At 38.8% G+C, this 23,222-nt stretch overlaps 1 protein-coding gene across 1 annotated transcript; it reads left to right on the forward strand.

The window, feature by feature from the left end:
• Window positions 1–19,509: 19,509 nt before the first annotated feature.
• LOC129367170 (uncharacterized) lies at window positions 19,510–23,128 on the forward strand. The gene is made up of 2 exons (XM_055041470.1): window positions 19,510–19,647; window positions 21,735–23,128. Exons 1-2 carry the CDS (start codon window positions 19,608–19,610, stop codon window positions 23,126–23,128), a joined length of 1,434 nt encoding a protein of 477 aa, XP_054897445.1. The 5' UTR covers window positions 19,510–19,607.
• The last annotated feature ends 94 nt before the right edge of the window (window positions 23,129–23,222 follow it).

The raw sequence follows: 23,222 nt of genomic DNA on the forward strand, positions 1-23,222 counted from the left end.
TTTCAGCCAAAACAGTTATAGGGTGGATTTGTCTTTCACAAATCTACAGAGTTGCGATCTGAATGCACAGGATGTAATGCAATGTTGCTCCTTGAGTAACTGAAACTTGTAACACATCGGGAACACTGGGTGTGACAGCTTGAAAGGTGCTTCAGCTTGTTTATTTCTGCTCAGGCTCACCAGGTTCCCACTTGCAATGAAAACGTAACAATGGTGGCGTATAGAGCAGAGCACCTCTATACTGTGGCAGACGGTGCTGCTGTATGTGCGCTCGGTGTACTGTAACTACATATCGTGTAAAATGTAGACAACAATATATGCAATATTGCTGCTTCGGTTTCTAATGACAAAATAACAACCTATTGCAGAACCAGAACCAGCTCATTGGAAACAGTGTGTAAAATTTGAAACAACCACAAGGCAAAACCACTCGGGCCCAATCAAATGTTTGCGGTCCAATTAAACGAAGACGTAAACGTACTTCACATGCACACGTTGAGGAAAACACACACCGCAGACGCATGTAGAGATTGTTTTGCAGTGCGAGGGTTAGGAGGAAGGGGGATTCTGAACCAAATACAACATGCGAAATGAAAAACAAAGCCTCCAGCAGAGAAAAGAAGTACAAGAAGATGGCACATATATGCTGTTAGTGCAGCATGAACATTGATCTCAGCACAAAACTGGTACATCACCACAAGATTTACATGTGACCAAACTGTGGCGTTTGGTCACAGTTTTCAATATAACAAGACATTGGAGCAAGAAACGAGAGAAAAGTGGATGGCATTGCAGACTGTGAACAAGTATGGTTAAGCTGTTGTAAATAAAGGCTCTCTTCTCAGTATTAAAGGCGTTCCACAGCCAGTGGTTATTTGGTATCAGCCATGTCCTCCATCACTGCGTTGTGTTGTGTTAGTCTTGTGCACAGATTACGTTGCGCTACTTTAGGTGCTGTCCTAAAGCAACACTCCCACCCAATACAGTGGCTAACTTAATTGTAATAAAAGAAAAGAAAAACATTCAAACTGTGACCCGAGTTGAGCCATGCTTTAGAGGTGGAAAAGGGTCGTACTATTCTGTACAGGCCTCTTATTATGTGGAAGATAATCTGTTGAGATTTCAACACTATTATGTCTATGCCTTGCATTTTAATGCTGTCCAAAAAAAAAAAAGGAAAAACAAAAGATGCTTTCAGGTTAATGATTGTCTTTCTACCAATCTTACACCGCATCATCTGTAATGACATGATCTAATTTCATGCTATGCTGTGCAGGAGCTCCACTGGCATTCTCAAAGACTTAGTCCAACAGGTCAAATGTTAGAAGTGGTGACATGAAGAGAGGGCTGGCTTTATTTTCAGATAAATTCAGCAAATCATGCTGTGGCCACTTGGGGGAAATTTCTGCTCAGAGAGAGTGGAGATTAGGGATGGGCAGTGTGAACTCAGCAACTTTCTGCATACACGTTTACAAATGAGGTGCTTACTAATGAGGGCATCAGGTAGAAGAAGATTCGAAAAAGGAAGATGCTTTTTGCAGAAGTGAGCAAACTGTTCATTCAGATAGTTTACAAAAGGGAGGGAGATGACAGCAGATTAAAGGAATCTCAACATAAAACACTAGAGATGTTCAGTTCTGTCCTTCAAACAAGTACAGCTTCATCTGTGCTGGAACAAGATGGATTTTGCAAAATGCACGTAGCTTTTTGAAAGCCTCTCATAAGGATATGTTAACTCTGCTGAGAAAACACACTTAAGAGCACACCAGAGCCGTGTTATTTTCTGTGAAACAACCAAGGCACGGAACCCAAGTAATCCTTTTTTAACCTACTTTATTCAGGAGCAGGACATCAGCATAAATCCCACTGCATTCCAGCTCCCATAACTACTCTTCTTCTTCTGTACTGCTTTAATACTTCATCTCCCTTGGCTGAATTTTAGAGCCGTTTCTGGGGAGAAAACAGTCTAAAATGGAAAGATTAATGTGAAAGACATACAAACAAAATCTTGTCAAGGCAAATAATGCATTGCCTGATTATTCATTTCTCACAAGATTGGCTTAAGAGAAGAAACAGATACTAAGATTAGGGTTTGAAGTGTTTTAGGTCACTTCAAACCCTTCACTATTATGGCAAAATAGTGAACTTTTTGCCATAATATACCCATTTTATTTATTATTAGACAATGAAACGGTAAACTCGCAACAATGGTTGGCCGGAAAGTCCATAACCTGAATTAGCATTAAATGCTAATACTAAAAGAGTTCAAAAAACATAATAGGGAATAAAGAAACTGAAAGGACTGAAAAATATGACCCAACCGTAAAACATACGGTACATATCTACATAGCAAAGGGAGAAACAAAATTCAACGTTTCAGCACTCCAAAAGGCTGCACATCAAGGGCTAAAACAAAAGGACTTTGCATGGTATGTCCGCTTACAGACATATTTCGCCACATAACAAACACCAATACAAATGAGTGGAAAGTGGCATCTGCAAACCAGTAGAGCGTCGACGGCGCAATGATGATTCAGGATGAAATCACGACGTTCATCACAGCCTAAATGCCAGCACAGATTTGAAAGATGACATTCAAATTCACATCCTGTCCAAATGCAAATCCAGCTCACTGGATTGATGAGACCTTTGACTGAGTCACTCAGCACAACAGATAAATGCCAAAACATGAAGGCTCAGCAGTGCTGACCCAGCACCTTATCTTGGTGGCGAGTATGATGGTCTTTTTGAGGAACAAGCTAACGTAGCTACAGAAGACATTAAAAAGTAGGTAGCCCTCCTGACATCAGGATTTCGCAGCTCGCTGAGCTCAGCGATGCCAGCTGGGATTTGTTACAGGGTGAGTGATTTAACAATAGCTTGGGGTGTCTGCGTGTGCGCGCACAAGCCGGAACAGATACATGGGTGTGCCCGCCAGATGATGTGGTAAATGTAGGTGTTTGGTCACAGAGGCAGCGGAGAGTGTTTCCTGGACACACGAGAGGTGAAAAAGAGTTCATAAACAAGCACACAGAGATTCTCATTTCCTCTTTTATAAGCATGTTGTGACAATGTTTCCAGAACCGATGGTACAAACGTTCTGTCTGGGGCACCAGGTGGCTCATTGGTAGAGCAAGTGCACCGTAAGCAGTCAAGGCCTTGACGCAGAGAGCAGAGAATGACATGCGGTAAACGGCCTGGGTTTGATTCCCAAACCCAGGTCATTTACTACATGGCCTCCATTCATTCCCACACAGCGAGGGGATCAACACCCACTACACAGACGTCCAACAAAATCTCCTCACAGGTTCAGAAATACATACAAACACATTTTGGCTCGCATGGACACGCCTTCAAAAACACACTCTCAACTAATGAGTCTCCCGTTTCGAAGACTTGACATGCAAGTAATTAAGCTCTGCCAGTAAATATGTGAAATGAATAGATTTATTGACCTGGAAGTTTTCATCTTATATGCATATTAATCCAGGCCCTCAGGGAACAGTAACAAGGATGGACGTTAACCAACACGGCTGGCAAGCAGCCCAGACCAAACCACACACACAGTCAGTGTCATTCTCTGCACATCCAGGGTATTTTTCATACTAATTCAGCTGATTAAAGACTCAAGCTTGTTACGGCTCTAACTTTCTAAAGAATTATTAGATGGTTATATAATCCCAGAGCTTTTGGAAAAAAAAAGACTATTGGAGTTAGGATAAGAAAAAACTTCTGACTTTCAACTCATAAAAGCTCTAGTTGATAGAGCATGCCGTCTTGATAATAACTATAATTATGAGTAAGATGCAATCAATCACTCCAGATTAAGAAAACTGCAGCCAGGTCTAGTCAACGTTCCCAAGTCAGCTTTCATGATGAGAAACTGAGTCACAGAGACGTTTTAATAAGAGGACAACAAGAGAAGGTTTGGGAGATGAAAAGAACCGCTGTTTGTCCGAAAAGCTTCTTTGGCCAAAAATCCGTCGCCTCTCAACTTAGCGTAGTCGGAGGTTGACCCCGTTACTGTGGCTACTGCACTGTAATATCTATGCGAAGCTGTCTAAGCTGCATGGGAAGATCTACTGCTGTGTAGCCTGTGGCTACACAGACAAAGGCTTGTGTGAATTCACGCTGAATGTGAAGACAACCAAATGTTTACATTTTAACTTATGCACATACTAGAGATCCGATGTTCTCCGGACGAGACGGGAGATGGCTCGAGTGATTCCTTTATCAAATGATCTAAAGGTTCAATTCAGTTCAGTTACTCAGCAGCAACTCACAACTACGTTGCTGACATTATTGAATTATTGAAATATTATTGTTGAATACTGCAATGACAAAGACATTTTTTTCCCCTTCATCACAAAATGTCCACCACTCTTAACATATGGTTTTCTTCTTGAGGGACTGTTCTGCTTTTATCTGCGTTTTGCTGGATTTTAATGGGTTGTAGCTCAGCATGTCTGAGTCGCCCTGCTGTCTCCTTCATCCACCCAATGAGCAAGACCTCGTCTCTTCTTCCCATGGAGGATCATCCGATGGTTTTTCCTTATTTACAAGAAAGGCTAATTTGGCTGTTGAGAAATATTTTCCGTCTCAAAAACGCAGAAGGTAATGGAGATCTGAGGAGGCCCATCCATCACAGATTGAGGTAGCACTGTTTTAATGCTAGTATAATGAATACCGGCAACTCTAGAAACAATTTTGCTTATATTTGCCCGACCTCTGCAGACAGCAAAACTAATAATGTGGCTATATTACTCTATATAAAGCGCAAGAAGGTATAAAATACAGCATAAAAGCAACTGAAAGTTATTATATTTGAATGGGTTATTGTTTGCTAAAATCAGTTGATGAAAAATTATTTTAAAAAATGATTCTATGCTATAGTAGAGAATATAATCCATGGTATCTACATAATGCAATTACTTGTAGTCCAAGCAATTCTGCAGTATTGATGTTGTGTACATTGATGTTGCAATGACAATAAATGTGTGACATATTGTATAGCCCTAAGCTTTATTTGTGAACATATTGGATTATGTTAGCAGCAGAAGGATTAATAATTACTTTTCTGTCTTAAATGAAATCGTGTTATTCTTACTGAAGCTCGTCATACCGTGATAATCTCACACCTGTCCACTCTTTGTTCTAAACAACATAGAAAGTAACACAAAATGTACTTTGATCCTTTCCCTGCAGGGCTGAGATTGCTGTTATGAAATTGTCACTGCCAGAAAAACTTTACAAGTAATCTTTGAACCTGTAAGCGTCTGGAGAACAACATGTTTTTTGGGAGTCTTAAATATGCAGATTTTGTCACCATAAAAAGTAGGATATTTGTAAGACTTCCAAAGGAACCAAAGTGTCAAATCTAGAATGTAAAGTCTGAGTCGTATTCAGATACGGAGCATCTCCTCCCGCCCCGATGTTTGTCGTCTGGTCTGTCTGGTTGTAAGGGGAATTCAACACAAGCTATCCAGCTTATGACAAAATATGCATCATGAGTTGAGAATATTGAGAAAGGCAAGATTACACAACTCCACTAGTTTTGTGAAGTCGTGTCCTCAAACAAAGAAAGCAGAGTCCGAGGCCTCATCAAATTGCAGTTGTGCAGGGAGAAAGGAGCCACATGTTTTTGATAAGTCCTCTAACAGAGCAGGGTGAGGTAATGATGAAGTCATCTCTGTCCTCTGGACAGGTTCAAATCGTCGACACTGGGCGTAAGTTAAATACTTTCAGGCTTTTCTGTGGAATTTTGCATAATGGAAACTGGTCTAAAATAAAAAAAGTGGACGGGTGATCAACATGAGCTCTTTTACATTCCAGCTGATTGGATAAATCATCTGTTGCGTTGCGTTGTTGTGCATAAGTTAGCTTCAACCAATCAGGTCAGTTGACTGATGCTGACAGACAATATGGGCGTAGCGATAGTTTTAAAAAACTGAAACATTCTTGCATTGTCAAAAGGGTTTTACATGAGTTACATGTAGGATTTTCCAAATTGCATTTCTTTTTCTATAAGCCTCACTTTGCTTTTTGACAACCATTCACAGCGTTAATCACATCTGTTTTAGTGAAGACAGAGAGGTAACTCCCAAAGTTTGTTTTCACCAAGAGTTTTGAGCCCAGATCATTGGATATTGATTTATATCATTTAAGCATGGGTTTGTATGAGAATCTGAAATTATGTTAACCTTGCTAACCAACCGTTTTGACTCCTCGGTTCAGTTTCTGAGTCTGTCAACTGGTGGTTTTTCAGCCTGCTGATCGTGAAACGCTCATTTACATTTACTGTTGTGATTAAATACAAATATTGTCTTCATAATGAAGACTATTTAACTAAAATTTGTTTGGGATATGACCTTGTTGGATGATGAAGCTTTAATGAAAACAATGTTGAAGAACAAAAAAAAAGAAACTCACATGTATTCACAGGGAACATGGGGAGCCAGAGTCAAACAAAAACAGGAATCCAGAACAAAAAGCCTGCATGATTAAAAATGGAGACGCAGTAACGGGTTTAATAGGAGGAACAACGAGGAGGAAAGAGAGAGAGGAGATTAAATACTGGGAGTCTGACTGCTGGAACAATAGAGTAATGGAGTAATTGACCACCAGGTTACAGGTGTGAGGGGAGAGAGAGAAAATGGCACCGGGGGGCGAGGGAGACGAGACAACATTAGAACTAGGAAAATTAAGCTAACATTAAAGACTTAAGAAACATAATTAAACCAGAGTAACAAAAAAATAACTGGACATAAGAAAGAAACTAACTTGAATCACCAGGAGAGGACTGAAATAAAGTAAGAACAGAAACAAGGCTCATCTAACCAAAATAAGAAACTACGCAAACTCCAAAACAAGTCGAGATCCTGATACTTGTTTGGGGCAGAAAAAAGAATTAAATGCTGTTCGTTCTTTTTTGAAAGAAAAGCTGCTCTTTCATGTTCAGTTTTAGTATAATATCGAGTTGTTTTATTGGTAAAGGAGGATGTGCAATACCAAAGATGAAGGGAGCCAAATGTAGACACTCAGGAGTGTTATTATTTTTAATAATCAAACTAAAACAAATTAGAAAACGGAGAAAAGGCGAGTAGGGTGAGCAGAGAATGTGATGATTTAAGATCAGACTAAAGAACAAAAACATAAATATACTGAGAGGAGTGAAAAGTGGAAACAGGTGGTCTGAAGACAAAGGACACGTTGAGGCAAAGACAATTACAACTGAATAACAAAATTCAGAATTCACAGTGAGCTACAAGTATAACAAAGATCAATTTAAAGGACAAAAAAACTGATGCAATCATGACGAAAACCCAACACAAAGCTGCTTTTCTCTTTTCCGCATGGAAAGTGACTCTGTAAATGTGCCAGAACATGATTAATTGTATGAAGCCTCTAACGCCTCCAGAGTATCAGACAAGGCCAGAGTTCGCAGAAATGTTAAAAAGTTGAGATATTCAAAAACGCAGCACGGAAAAAAAAACTTCTCGCTGTCTTTGTCACTCGTTTGGCCGTGGCACCTAGCTTTTGTTTCAGTCTTCATCCGCCAGCTAAAAATAAATCTTTTTAGTTCCTGCAGGTTTGTGCAGCAATTCCCTCTGATTGCACTGACACGGCCTTCGCTCCCCACATCTTGATTTGTTTTGCAGATCCCCAGCGGACAACAAGCACGGCCTGTGAGCTCCTACTGAGACGGGGCGTCTCAAAGGTTTACTTTAATTTGTCAGTGAAATCTCCACACCTACCCTTCGCTTAAAGCTGCATGGCGAGATATAAGGTAAAGTACAGCAGGATTATTTTACCGCAGTAGTTTTATATATTTCAAAATGATCTGATTGCTGTAAATACAGCCCTAAATAAACCTTACATTTAGATTACTTAGATATATATTTGTTAACTTGTAATTCTTTTTACTTTTATTGATTGAAACTGAAGTTGTTAATAACCCGATTACACTCTAGTATTGGATATTAGGCTGAGGTCACAGATCTAGACATCATAGAACTGTGTTCATGTAGAAAAAAAAACAAGAAAAGCCACATATTAAAATATACATAATGATATCATAATTGCAAGTAATCACACGTTTCATGCGCTGAAGATGTGATTGTTCTAATATTCCTAAATTGACTAATACGGACTAAACACTCTTGAAGTTTAATTTAACAAATGAACATTTAATAACTATCTTCTAATGTTTAAACCTCAAGCCAGTAGTCCAAAAGCCGTTAGGAAAGTGTTTTAAATTATTTAAAAAGTGCAGTTTCTCAAATATCAATCAGTAAATTTAAGAATGGACAAATAAACCCCTCATTTTTGCCCCACCTACATAAGATAAAAGTTTTCCCACAGAATACTTTTGAACTCATGCAAAACCTTCATTACAGAAACGCTTGCATTAAGGGAGGGTTAGTGAGATCATCATCAATGGAAAAGATTGATATTGTGATTACAACAGCATCACCACTTTCTGATTCCTCTCATATTGGAGAGCCTTATTCAGTTTCTCTCTTCATTAATACTCATTTTAAAGTAGCTCTCAAGTCACAAAACACAACTCACATTCCCAACCAGATGATCTCAATCTCTTATTTTGTGATTATAACTGTGTTGACCTGGGATGTCATTGGATTTGAATCTAAACCTGATCGATTAGAGCCCTGAACAAGTTGGACTTCATGAAACAAAATGCATACTGTGAATTGTTTACATTTTTTACAAATGGCTTTCTACAAATAAACTGACTCCCTGCTAATAAAAGTGACTGTAAACACACTCAGTACTTGTGTTCAGGTTAGTAAGATGGTCTTTAAAGAAACATTTCGGTACAGACTACATTCAAACAAGGTGATGCACATCCAAAATGCCAGGTCATGTGACGTCATATCATAAAACTAATGATTACCTGGAGGCGCAGACCAGCAGCAGAGATGAAGACAGAAGCTCTCTCTCTCTCACACTCTCTTTTTTTCTCTCTCTCTCTCTGTCTCGGTTTGTTTATAGTTTGAACCTGGTGCTTTCGCGTCTCCTTCCTGTCACTGATTTTCACTCAAAGCTGTGGTCGCCAGCGGGCCTCGGCGGCCGGCTGACATGCAGTGCAGATCTGCGGCACCAGCTGCCGCGGAATCGCCGCCTCACAATGTGGCAGGAAGTGGTGTCTCCCTCACGCAAAGCGGCGGCGCACTTTTTGGCAAATCCCTCGTTTCAAACGCAGCACACGTGATTCGGGCGGGACGTCAGAGTTTGTTATGTACGTTTGTCCAGACTCTGCCGCAATAAAAGGATAAAACAAAACAAAAAATGTTGAAAGTGTTTTAATGTGACGTAACGTTACGTCTATAAAGACGCTCGAAATGGGCGGAGTTTACACTGTAAACAGAACAGCGTGCAACTAACTTCTACCTCCTAAGAACTAATTGTGTAAAAACTGCATGTCATGATTGTTTGTCTTAATCATTTTTTTTCTACTTTGACTTTTTATTGTCTGTTTGAAACAACCAGCGAAATAAAAATATGTAATGTATGTAAAAATGTTTGAATGAAAAATAGATATTTTGCTGTAGTGCACAGGCTCCTCCTAGTGGTCAGAGTCATTTCTTGCCCTCAGTCCGTCTGACTTTTAACTCCGTGTTTTTTCGTTCCGCACTTTAGTCAGGATTGTTGGAAAAAATGAAAATGTAGGATGAAACACACAGAATCAATGTATTATAATTATAATATATTTGTCAGTAAATATGAATATAAACATTTTACTATATCGAGATATTATTAGTAGTATTGTAGTGCTGGGATGGATACCAGAAAGCTAGTCTGGAGAAAATGAGACGAATTAATGCTTCTTTTATATTTTTGTAACATTCAGAGCAACTTTTGTATGCAAAAGAAAAAAGTGAGCTCTTTAATGGATTCAAGGAGTCATGAAAAACAACATAAGTCGATTTTTATATTCGACAGTTCTTTTTTCTGAACCAAACCGGTTCAGATGAGTTCAGCAAAAGAAAAAGAAAAAACCATCTTCTCCCAAAACTGTTATCAGTTCCGTTTTCTCCAGTAAGTAAGGCAATGTTTATTTTGTCACAACACCTCAGAATGTCGTGCCAACAGTGCTGCAATCCTGTTACGGTCCATGTGGGGGCGCTATTTCTCCTGATACACAACCTTCAAACCGCAAACTGGAATACAAGATAGTGTGGGACGGTAGTGAATAATAATTTGTATATTTGTATGAAGAAGAATTAGAGCTTAGACTAAGACTTGTGACAGCAAAATGGTGGCTGTAAGACGTGGGCAAACAGTCAAAAGTTGTTGTTTGTTTGTTTTTCATTTGTTTTATTTAAAAAGTTGCAAGCAATCCATACTTGCGATTTGCATAAATTCCACTGATTTGGAGCAAAATGTCACACGACACCAGTGATGACAAAATGACTAAAAGCTCAAAGGGGGAAAATTACACAGCAATAAATCCTCCAAATTCTACACGCAATCAACAAAAAAAAAGACTCTGAGACGACATGTAACTACACACGCATACATCATATTAAAAGAAAAAAGCAAAAAATAAATCAGTAACCCTCACACATCTAATGACTAAACTAGAAAGCCTGTAATTAACATCTCCGCCAAAGCAAACATACTTATGGAGGTTCAGGACATACCATAGGGATGCTCTCAGTGACTCAGCGATCCAATTAACCGTAATGCACAGCAGTCAGGTGGCTGCAACCAAGAAAGTTGAAATGCCAAATGTCGACATCAAATGCATTCACTCAGAGACGCTAAGTAAAAGACTTCCTGCATGAGGAAGCAGGAAGTCTTCATCAAAACATGAGACTATAAATGTCACACGATCATATCAATTAGTACAAACAGGTCTTCATTGGCAGAAAAACACACTGGACTTCATACCTTCTCCATCCAGGAAGTTGTAGGTGTTCCAAATTATTATGCAAATTGGATTAAAGTGTCATAAAGATAATTTTTTGTTGTTGTGCTATTAAAGTTATACATGATATTGTGTGTCAGGACTTATTGAATCGCTATAATTAATTTCAGAGAGCTGGTTTATTAGTTTGTCTGGTGAGCTCAATTAAGGGAAATCTACTTAGGAAGGATTTTTCACATTATTAAGGACACCACAGGTTGCCTTCTCTTTCATTATGGGAAAGAAAAAGAATCTCTCTGCTGACGGAAATCATCAGATCGTGTAGTGCTGTATGACAAGGTATGAAAACATTACATAGTTAACGCAAACTGAAGCGTCATGGTATTGTGAAGAGATTGGTGGTTGACTCAACAAAGATGGGTTTGTACGGATAAAGGCATAATGAGGAAGGTTTCTGTTAGACAAATTCATCTTATTAAGAGAGCAGCTGTTAAAATGCCCTTACGAAGCATCAAACGGTTATGAGAAGCTGCTGGAGCCTCTGGAACCTCCAGGTTCTGGTTGAAATATCAGAGGGCAACATCAGATGCATTCACTCAGAGATGCTAAGTAAAATGCCATGCTCATGAGGAAACAGGAAGTCTATCACAACATGAGACAATAAACATCACACGATCATGTCAATTAGTACAAACAGGTTTTCATTGGCAGAAAAACACACTGGACTTCATACCTTCTCCATCCAGGAAGTTGTAGGTGTTCCAAATTATTATGCAAATTGGATTAAAGTGTCATAAAGATAATTTTTTGTTGTGCTATTAAAGTTATACATGATATTGTGTGTCAGGACTTATTGAATCGCTATAATTAATTTCAGAGAGCTGGTTTATTAGTTTGTCTGGTGAGCTCAATTAAGGAAAATCTACTTAAGAAGGATGTTTCACATTATTAAGGACACCACAGGTTGCCTTCTCTTTCATTATGGGAAAGAAAAAGAATCTCTCTGCTGACGGTAATCATCAGATCGTGTAGTGCTGTATGACAAGGTATGAAAACATTACATAGTTAACGCAAACTGAAGCGTCATGGTATTGTGAAGAGATTGGTGGTTGACTCAACAAAGATGGGTTTGTTCGGATAAAGGCATAATGAGGAAGGTTTCTGTTAGACAAATTCATCTTATTAAGAGAGCAGCTGTTAAAATGCCCTTACGAAGCATCAAACGGTTATGAGAAGCTGCTGGAGCCTCTGGAACCTCCAGGTTCTGGTTGAAATATCAGAGGGCAACATCAGATGCATTCACTCAGAGATGCTAAGTAAAATGCCATGCTCATGAGGAAACAGGAAGTCTATCACAACATGAGACAATAAACATCACACGATCATGTCAATTAGTACAAACAGGTTTTCATTGGCAGAAAAACACACTGAACTTCATACCTTTATATCTCCAGCCAGGAAGTTTGTTGTTTTTTCTGTTTCAGGAAAAAACAGGAAAAAAGCAACACCATCAGAGAACAATGGATGTATTATGTGCGGTGTTAAATAGTTGAACAAATTAGTTGTAAGTTTCCACTCAACTTGTTTTGATTAGTGAGGTTAAAGCAAAGATGAATTAGTTCCCATGAAAGATTATGGAAAATAACTTGACAAAGAGAACAGAACTAAATCTCTTATCCTAAATGTGAAAGGACGTCATGACTGCATAGTTCTGGATAAAAATCATGTTTTTTTTACCTTCCAGAATAAAAAGATCATTTGGATTTCAGGACATTTGGACAACGGGAGGACGGATGGGTTACAAAAATAGGTGTATTTGTATTTATCGACAAGATCACTTTAAAAAAAAAAAGAACAGATCTAATGACTGTAATTGTAACTACTTTCAGATACAATTACAATTACAGAATCTAACGAATCTGTAATTGTAAATACTTTGAAGAACATAAATTCAGAGTTTACCGATCAGAAGAACTTAATATTCAAATCTTTTTGTTAGAGGGACACTCCCCTATAGTTCGCATGACTCTGGAAAAGCTTTAGCAGTGGAGACCGATCTTCACAAGAGTCTGACTCAGCTAAAGTACACTCTTATTTGGACCACCAACTCACTGTTACTCCAGCTCCTGCTTTTCTTTCTCATTTTTTAAGGATTTTTTTTTAGACAAGAGCGACCTTTAATGAACAGAAATTTGACAGAAAAGAGGGTGGAGATAAGATTTGTAGCAAATAAACAAAAGACAAACACTGAAAGAATCAGACACACCCAGCAGGAGCAAGGCCCACGGGACGGAGCCAGGGCTCTCTGCGTTCACAGACTGAGGTTTAAAGTGTCACATCAGAGGCCAAATGTCTCATTTTCCACTCCTGTACCTGTTGCAACTCTCAGGAGGTATTGCTGTACCTGATGCCCCCGATTTTTTTATTTTTACAAGTTAAGAAGAAATCTTCCATCTCTGCTTTCCTTAGATCAGGACCTTCAGGATGTCATAAGTTGTGGTGTGAGGTGGTGAGGAAAACGCTGGCCCAGGTTTGAATGAGTGATGGTGGTGTAATGACAAAGAATCCACAAATAATCCAAAAGTCCAGGAAGCACAGCTGAGTGGAAAGGCTAATGCTAAACACTGGTAGCGACTGGTAACCAAACCCAAGACGCGACAGGAACAGGACAGCGCAGACAGACTGGTACGACAGAAATCGACAAGGACCCGACAAAGACACAAAGACAAAGATAGCATTAAATACATTAAATAATGAGACACACCTGGGAACAATCAAGGAGAAGACAGGACAACACAGAGACTCGAAAAACACAGAAACCTAAAATAAACACACAGAAAAACTCAAATCATGACACAGGAAGTTTCATTTTGCACTGGAAACACCTGCAATGTGTTTCAAATTATGATGCAAATTGGATTAAAGTGTCATGAAGATAAAAAATTTTGTTGCGCTATTAAATGTATAGATGGTATTGTGTGCCAGGACTCTTTAAATCACTATAATTAATTTCAGAGAGCTGGTTGATTAGTTTGTCAGGTGAGTTCAAAGGAAATCTACTGAAGAAGGATGTTCCACATTACTAAGCAGGCCACAGGTTTCATGCAAAAGAGAAAGGATTTCTCTGCTGACGGAAATCATCAGATAGCCTGGTGCCGTATGACAAGGTATGAAAAATGAGATATTTAATGCAAACTGAAGCATCGTACTGTGAAGAGATTCGTGGCTGATTCAAAACAAATATGGGTTTGTACAGATTAAGACATCATGAGGAAGGTTTCTGTTAGACAAATTCATGTGATTAAGAGATCAGCTGTTAAAATGCCCTTATAAAGCATCAAACGGTTACTAGAAGCTGCTGGAGCCTCTGGAACTTTGGCTCCATTTACAAAGAGATGACACTAAAGGTGTCATTTTACAAACAATAGCAACTTTTCTTTTTTTAACTGCGTCCAATAATTGTTCCGATCAATTTACCGGAGTACCTGATGGTGCTGCCAACAGTTCACAGTTGCCAAGTCTAAATAGTTGATGACGGGAAAGAGGTACATGAGAAACAGACTTCCTCATTCAAAACAATCCACCTGTCATACTCACCTTGATACAGCCATTAACCCACCTGGCCTTCTCCCAAAGAATCCCAGACCTGACGCAGAGAGAGAGAACATCCTCATCATTTAGATTCTTGTCCTCATTATTTATTCAAGATAAGCACTTTGCATATCTTGAATAAATCCTTTAACTTAGCTTTTATTTGGAAAAAATGAAAGCATCTGAAGAGGCGTTGCTTCATGCGAGTCAACTTTTTGTGTGTGTGGCAAAACACACACACACAAAAAACAATTTATTATAGATGGTTAGTTAGTTAGTCAAGCACAATTCATTTCTGCAGATGACACCAAAAAAACAAAAAAGACATCGAAACTGCCACTTTGAGTGTACCTTTGAGGCCAGGAGGGGTTTTATTTGCTTTGGTTAATGACAGGCCAGCCTTCCTGCTTTACAATAAAAAAATGCCAAAATAATGTCCCAATCGAAGGTCAAAGAAGACGACCCACCTAAATGCACTTTGTAATCAGAGGACGTTTCTCAACAAGTGCTCCAGGATTTATGCTTGAATGCTTGTTCCTGGAGTGTGATGAGATGGGAGAGAAGCCTCATCACATGCGTCTCCATGACCTTTGATCTTTGGACAAAGATTTTATAATTCCCACAGCAATTGTAAAATCACTTTTTTTCCCTCTAATTCTTATTTTTAACCCTATATTTCTGACTTTTTTTCTTGTTCTTTTTCTCCCAGTCCTTTAAAAGACTGCTGGTCCAATCAGATAAAACCACCGAAACAAGAACTAAGCAGCAGGTTTTATGCAGCCAAGTGCAGCAAAGAGTATGGAGAGCTCTTCGTAGTTGACATAAAACAGCAGCAAACGCATGGCAGAGAAAAGGAGAGGCAGCTTCTTCTACCAACACTCAGCTGTTTAATCTAAATCAAGCATCTCGAACATGAGAGGCGCTTTTCAGGTCGGCAACATTGTGATTTCGGACAATGAAGGAAACGCTTCAGTGCAGCTCTCAATCTCCTCCTCAGTGGGTTTCAAAAGCTTTCGCACCTCACCTGAAACTCTCGTTAGGAAACATCTCACAGGTGATGCCAACCCTGATGGTAGGACAGGACGGATGGGGGTAGATGGGGCACAAACAAGCTCCCCAAAATTCAGACTTTCACGTGAAGGGTTTCAATTTTTCCGCAAGAGAAAAGAAAAGATTCAGCTTCCCTCAATTCACTGTTCAAAAGCTCTATGAGAATACACTCTTAATACAGTCAGTATGCTGCTGCTTTTCTTTCTTTTTTTTCCCATTTATGTTGACATATACTGACCAGGACGAATGCGAGGTGTGTTGTTCTGAACTCTTATAGTCGGCTTTAAATTGTTTCAGAACCTGGTAAAGATTCTTCAGTATTTCTTCTTTTGATTGTCACATTAAAGCAGGATTGTTGAAAATCATTCCTGGTTGTCAAAGAGGTTTATGAGTATTGTGTTGGACATCAGGTGGATATTCTTAGAAAGGGGGACAATTTTTCTCCATTTTCCTGACATGCTTAGTCACAGGAAAGCTGCTGACTGTATGAGTAAAACAGGAACATAAACCTGAGCTATGTATACATGACAAACGTTGGCTGTTTGTTTCTGAAAGAAAGACTTAAAGTTACTTCCAAAAGCATGATATAGGCCAAAACTCTACACCTTGTGGTGTTTGGAAAAATTCAATTGTTTCATAGCAAGGAATCCCAAATATGACAGAAAACATTTCTTTACTTACTCGATAACAGTGTTTGTTGCTTGAAATTATACCATTAATGGATGAACATCTAACTTCACTTGAAACATTTGTGTTTGAAATAGAAAAGCATGGTTCAACCTCCTCAAAAAGATCCAATAAAATCCAGTTTTATCTAAATATGTCAGAAACCACCTTATATATATATGTATATATTTCAATATTTAATTTTTGTAAGGGAGCGTCAGTGAAGGAAGACACTCATCATCACGTTTCTCACAGTAAATATGTTTTTCAGGCTTTGTTCATCTCTGTGTCCTTCAGACATTTATGGTCGACCAACACTTTGTATTGGTTTTCCCAGTAAGAGCAAACAACACAATCCTTTCTGAGAAGACAAACACTCACTATCTGGTTCTCTCTAGCATCTTTTTCTGACTTTCTCTTGTCATTGACTTGCATAGGGGACACTTGACCCCATGAGATCAAAACAACTTCTTTAAAATGCAAAGATAATAATAATAATAAAAAACATTAGATGAATCTAAAATTATATCAGCAGTTTTGATTTTTAATGATACCCTTAGTTAAAATGAATTCAACCTATTTCTTCAAGACTGTTTGGGGCAAAAACAACACATTTTAGGCAAAGAGGAGAGGGAGCCAGCGATGACTTCAGATGCTTTTGATCCATGCAACATTGTGGCTCTTCTCCTGGGCTTGCTTTACCAATATGGATGTCACTTCCTCTTTCAGTCACACTGTTCTCAATTTCACTATAATCATGTGCCCCTAACCACAAAGCTGCAAATACCAAAAGGTGAAAGTAGGTTTGCATCTTAACACATTCTCTGCCCTCCACAAAAGAAGAGCGAACCGTTCAAGCTCATTTTCTATTCGCAGCTTTACAAAATCTTTCACATTGCGTTACCAAGGCACATTAAAACAAACGTTTATCTTGGCTTTTTTCTATTCTTCCTGTTTCTTTTCTCTCTTTCTGAAGGACAAGTCCTTTTTTGAGACATAGTTTTGCTAACTCAACTTCCAGAGCTTTGGACGTTTGGATGTGAACTTGGCGCGTTACCGGCGAAGCGTGCAGTACCGACCGCGGCCACCACTTCCTCAGTGGCGCGACCACAGACTGGTTTGATGACCTAGTCCATACAATAAGACTTAAATCATTGTATTTTATTGAATATTATATGCTGTATTATGTTATATCTTTAGTTAAATTAAAATATATATTTGATATTTTTAGATACATTCAATAAATAATGTGAACATGCACCATAAAGTGACAATTCAAGTTTTTTTTTCTCACAAATTTTCATTCAAAAAAATAAGTTTCTCCAACATTTTGAAACTGACCCTGTTACACTTTTTTTGACACGACTTCTCCTTCTGTAGAAACAATGAAGTAAACAATACATTTATATGAAATAATTGATTTAAAAAAAGCAACAGTGTAGAATGGCTGAGTTTATCTGATGCCTGGCCCTATGATGCCTCAGCATGGAGGAGGTGGATTTATTTAAATAAGACAGTTCTGTCAAACATATGCATCACTTAACCTGTAGAACATAATATGAACGTAAACTAAGAGTCAACTTCAGCTGAATTTGGATTCAGACAGATCAAGTAGAAACCTAAAAGAACCGGATGAAACAACAACCAAGTGAGAGCCAACACCTTATTTTCTGATGTAAGATCAAAATGGTCCCAAACTGCGAAAACTTTCGTTCGTCTTGAGGCTCCATAGTTGATTGTATACCGTAAAAGATCAAGAATCCTTTTGGCAAATGGGTCTCGTTTGACAGATTTGCTTCCTTAGAAACACAGTTTGCCACCAAGTGTTATTTAGAAACAGTTCCTGTATCGGTCACGGCTGAAAGCCATGCACGCACCGACCCACTGGCACATGCACCAATGCATCGGCGTTGCCGGAGCCATCGGTACTTGAATGAAAAGCCTGGCTTTGCAACTGCAGAGAAAGGTGGTTCTAGATAGAACATACTGAGTCACATACTGAGGATTTCCAGGATTTAAGTTTCAAGAAAGTTTGAAATTGATCAGCAACCATAGTGGTGATTGTTTTGTCAAACCAAACATCCAATAAAAGGTTCTATCAGCCATTATGAGGCACTGAGGTCAAGATTCTTCATGCAGGCAAAAGAAGTTTAATGTCCAAAGTTGTTGACTGTCTTGGTTGCTTTTATTTTCTTTTTCAGATAGAAATGACAACTTTCTAACTTTCCTTTGTTCTCCTGGCTTCCTCTCTTGCACTTGGTAAAAGCCATAGGCCTCAAACCCAAACGCCTGCTGGTCCTTCACCAGGCCCCTACATTTATAGAAAGTGGACTGACCCACGTTACTTCCTGTCTGGCTCAAAAAGAATAAATAAGAAAAATAATAAAACGAAACATAAATAAAATCAACAATTATTAACCCTCAAATAAAGTCTGTAAATAATGCAAAAAATACAAATTCAAGAATAAACTAACAAGATTCAAATGGATGAAGAAATAAAGAATAAATTCCAACAGCAACATTTGACCCACTTCATGTTTACACACTTCTTTGTGCTGTAGAATATTCTGGTGAAATTTTTGTGACAAAATAGGGAAGAGAAAGCCTTCTGTATGGCACTGTTAGTACAGATCCCATAAAATGTTTGCTTGGAAATGTTTACTTCTTGCATTTCATCCCTAATAGGCCACAGGCAATGAGCAGAGTGGGAAACTGAACAAGCGCTGGACAATCAGTCTTTTGTGTTGTCTTATTTTGCTTTTTCATTTTGCTTGTTTATAAGCATGCTTCTGCAAGTTGTTGTTTGAAGAATCCTCTCTGCTTCGCTTTAAATTTCATGTATGCTGAGAACAAACCGTGATGTTTTTGACCACATACTCAGACGGTGATGTGGGTTTTTTATTTTTCGGCAAATTTCTCATGTGAATTTCAAAACTTTGAAAGTTTCAAACCAGCTTCCTTTTGTGTTCTTCTTTTAACTTATCACACATTTGCAAAAAATAAAATAAAATAAAAATTACAAAGAACATAACATTGAGACGAACCTTGAGTAAATTGAAAGCCATTTTATTATTTTTATCATTAGATTTTAAAGCATTAGTCTCTGCATTCTGACTCATTCAGCAGGATTCTTTTTTTCCACCTCTATTTTTAACCAGAGCAGATGTACACCGTTTCCAACTAAATAAGACTGCAGGTTTCCTCTTTCTGCCAGCCCTTGTAATCAGCCAATCACAGGCTGTCACACAGTAAAGAAAAAAAAGCAAAGGGGAGGCTGCACGGTGCTTAAGTACAGCCACACTTGATGCGCTTTCATTGAGAAGCTCGCACAGACTCTGCTCTCCTGAAACATCCCAGCTCACATTTCTGCAGAGAGGTTTTTGATTATACCTGGAACTTCTCTGCCAAAATGTGCCTTTTCAGAGCGGCCCTGCTGCTTGCTGCACTGGGTGAGTAATTGTTTTGGGTTTTTTTTTTTTTTTTTTTTTTGTCTTTTGAAAGCGAGTCATAGCAGTAATTAAGACACCCAGGACTGTTTTAAATTAGGGGTTATGCAGAGAAAGGTCTGGCATGGATTTCATCACTGTTGTTTACTGAGAGACATATTTTTTTTTATTTTGGTTGCTTTTTCACTCTCCGGCACGTGTCCGGAGACTTTTGGCTCAAAACTGTGAATGAGTGTTTGTAATGTTTAACTTTTTTCTGAGAGCCGTGCAGTCGTTGCATCGTCTCCCTCGCTGCTGTGGCAACGCAGCTCAACTTGATCCTACAGGGAAGCGATCTAAATGAATAACTCTCCTTCTCTATGCATCAGTGAAAAGGATCCTTCACCAAGATTTCAAATGATAAACCGAATCTGGGCCCCGTCGTGGAAACGGCGTTTCAAATGTGACTTCAACGTCACACCTGATGCATATCAAAGATCAATGGGGTTCAACATGTCGTGCAGAAGAGAAACTGGAATGTTGACAAATTAGGCCACTTGTAAGGTTGCAAACAGCAACTTCATTTTGATACCAATAAGAGGAAATATTAGCGAGGTGTCATCTTCACTGCAAATAGGAACTTAGTTTTCACAAGTTAATTACGTGTGTGTATGGAAGCGGATGGGATTAGAGCTCACGCTAACCTAGCAATGACGTCATACTGAATTAAAACACTTTTTTTGTTGTTTTTTTTTAATTATGTCTAATCATGTTGCTTTTATTCACTAAACAAAACGGGGCTTTTGTAAATAAGAAATGAAACTGGATTCAGAATAAAGACAACACTCTGACTTAAACTTAATTAGTTTTTAAATTATTTTTTTTTCTCCATTCCATACAAAATTTTTTGGCAGCCTAGTATTTCATCAACATTGCAGTGAAATCATTTCCTCCCTCTCAGATTTGTCTGTTTTTTGCTTTTACTTCACGTGCTTCAGATAATCAAACGTATATTTAAAAATCAGATGGTACAAAAAAGCTGTCCAGTAAAACTTTTCCCTGTTTGGAGACAATGAGGAGAAAACTTTGTGCCATTAGTTAGGGTAGCAAACCGTCCTAAATGAAACAAATGCGTGGTTCGATCAGTGCGCAATGGTGAATTATCAAGTGAAATTTTGATCCAGAAGAGTCAATATTTTAAATGTTCCTCTGGTTCCACACCCCTGATTTAAATGAAAGGGTTCTGATCGGGCTCAGTAGAACTTGATGAAATGCTTTGGAGGGAATTCAGGTGTGTTGAAATAGGAAAACCTCTAATGCAAACAGAACCCTGACCCTTCTCTGTCTGAAATCGGACCCCACTGTTTTACTTTGCATAGGTTCAGATAAGAGGAGGATGAAACCAAAAGCTTTGTTCCTATATCTGCAGCTATTGGCTATAAATCCCACTTGTTCAAGAGATGGATTTCATTAAATTTAAATGGGTTAATTTTTAAGTTCAGCAAAAAGATGGTTATGTGTAGTGTTTTGGGTTTTTTTTCTCCCCCTTGGAATATGTGTAAAGAGTAGATGTCCTTAAGTTTGTGTTTTAAGCCTATGCTGTTGAATGTAGAAACTGTATTCACATAGTTTTTTTTTTTTTTTCGAAACATACTGAAAGTTTGTGGTTAAAACTGAAACTAAATGGCAGACAGTAGTCTAAGTCTAACCCTCAATTTGTTGCAAGGCATATGAAGAAACTAAATTCTCGATAGATACTGAAATCTTGAAATGATTTTATCATCAAATGTTAAAATATTTAAAATTTTTAATCATGTTAAAATAGTTTCACAAAAGAATCCATTGGATTTCATTCACTGTTTATTAATAACAATGGATTCCATAACTCTATTAGAAGAGTTATTTTTTTGTGCTTAGTCACAAGAAGTGACTAAGCACAAGAAGTGCTTAGTCACAACCTGTTTAATTTTTAAACAGGTATTGGAGAAATACCTGTTTAAAAATTAAGCAATAGTAAGACTCAGATAATTAGATATGGTAGATTATTTATAGTGGCAAGAGTCTTCTTGTTACGTTAACAATTGGTCTCCTCTTTATCTCATCTTTTTCAGATTTTATTTCCTGTGCCAAATTTCTCGCACCATTAAACATGGGAGGAGTCACAGGCCAAGTGCAGTTTGACTCCGACAACCAGATAGCCACCTTAAATGTAACAGGTGTAGGATCGTGCACTGCAGTAAACATTTCCCTCACTGTGTTCCCCCTCATGTTCGGCCACTTTGCTCAACCCTGCTCTGAGGCAAACATTGGTGTCAGCGTCTTCAACTTCACTGCGAATCCTTCATCTGCCTCTGCCATCAATGTGTCACTTCTCTTTCAACAAAAATCAAACTTGGATGACCTGTCACTGTCTTTGGAGACATGTAACGGCATTAAAGTATGCACAGTTGTAAGTCAAGGTCAGACACGACTGACTCACCAGGCGAGATTCACAGACTCTGTTGCTGGTAACATTTACATACGTGCTAATGTAAATAATGCCAACCCTAGGCTTCTTGCTGACCTAGTGACTATTGGTCAGGTGAATGCCCCAGAAACCAGCATCATCATCTTTGGATCCACAAGTACAGAAATTAATTGTGACATACTGGTTGAAAGCTTAAATCCACAAACTTTAACAAATCTGGGCAGTGTGAAAGTTGGAAACCCTCTCAGACCTCAGAAATCTCGTTTGGATTTTAGTAGCTTTACAGAGTACTCGTATCTTCTCCTCAGGGTGGGGTCCAATTATAAGTGTGCTCAGATTTACAACATGCCAGAGAAAGAAGTGAGATCTGTTGTGAATATGAGAGGAATCAGTGGATATTTCAACTTCCGCCAGGCTTCACCGTTTGACGTGACACAGTTTAGTGTGAATCTGACAAACTTGAGGAAATTAGTTGGCCCCTACCACGTCCATAATTTCCCCGTCCCTTCAGTCAGGTCAGGCCAATGTTCAAATGATAATGTGGGTGGTCACTGGAATCCGTTTGGAGTTGACACAACTTCTCCAACATACCCTGCAGGGCCTGGATCAACTCATGACAAGTATGAGACAGGTGACCTGAGTGGCAAACACATGTCTCTTTCTGGTAGAAGTGCATTTGATATGACATTCACTGATTTCAACCTTCCTCTGTTTGGACAGAACAGCATTGTAGGTCGCTCAGTTGTGATTCACCTGGTCAATGGTGATAGGTATGCGTGTGCCAGCATAGGCTATCCTAGTGCAGTCACAGTAGCCAGTGCCATATTTCAGACCCCTGTGGTGGGAAAGATGATCTTTACTCAGTTGATAAACAATCCCTTGTCAGATGTGTCCATCTTTATGGATCTGTCATACGGAGATCCCACAACAACACCGACCCAAAACCATAACTGGCACGTTCATGAATTCCCCATTAGCTCAGAGAGGGACGATGATAAAGGGAGGTGCGTCACAAAGGAGGCCATTGGAATCCTTTAAGATCATCACAACTGATCAGAGCTACGCACTTCATTGCAAACCATCCTGCCCTCTATGTTGTGAGGTGGTGACCTTGCCAACAAAACATACCACC

Source organism: Poeciliopsis prolifica, unplaced genomic scaffold (genome assembly GCF_027474105.1).
Source record: "Poeciliopsis prolifica strain line A6 unplaced genomic scaffold, Auburn_PproV2 SCAFFOLD016, whole genome shotgun sequence".
Classification (NCBI taxonomy): domain Eukaryota; kingdom Metazoa; phylum Chordata; class Actinopteri; order Cyprinodontiformes; family Poeciliidae; genus Poeciliopsis; species Poeciliopsis prolifica.

Bases quoted from the DNA above. Each gene is read 5' to 3' on its own strand.
- LOC129367170 (XM_055041470.1), top strand. From the start codon at position 19,608: ATGTGCCTTTTCAGAGCGGCCCTGCTGCTTGCTGCACTGG. The intron at 19,648-21,734 runs GTGAGTAATTGT...CATCTTTTTCAG, and splicing joins CCTGCTGCTTGCTGCACTGG to ATTTTATTTCCTGTGCCAAA.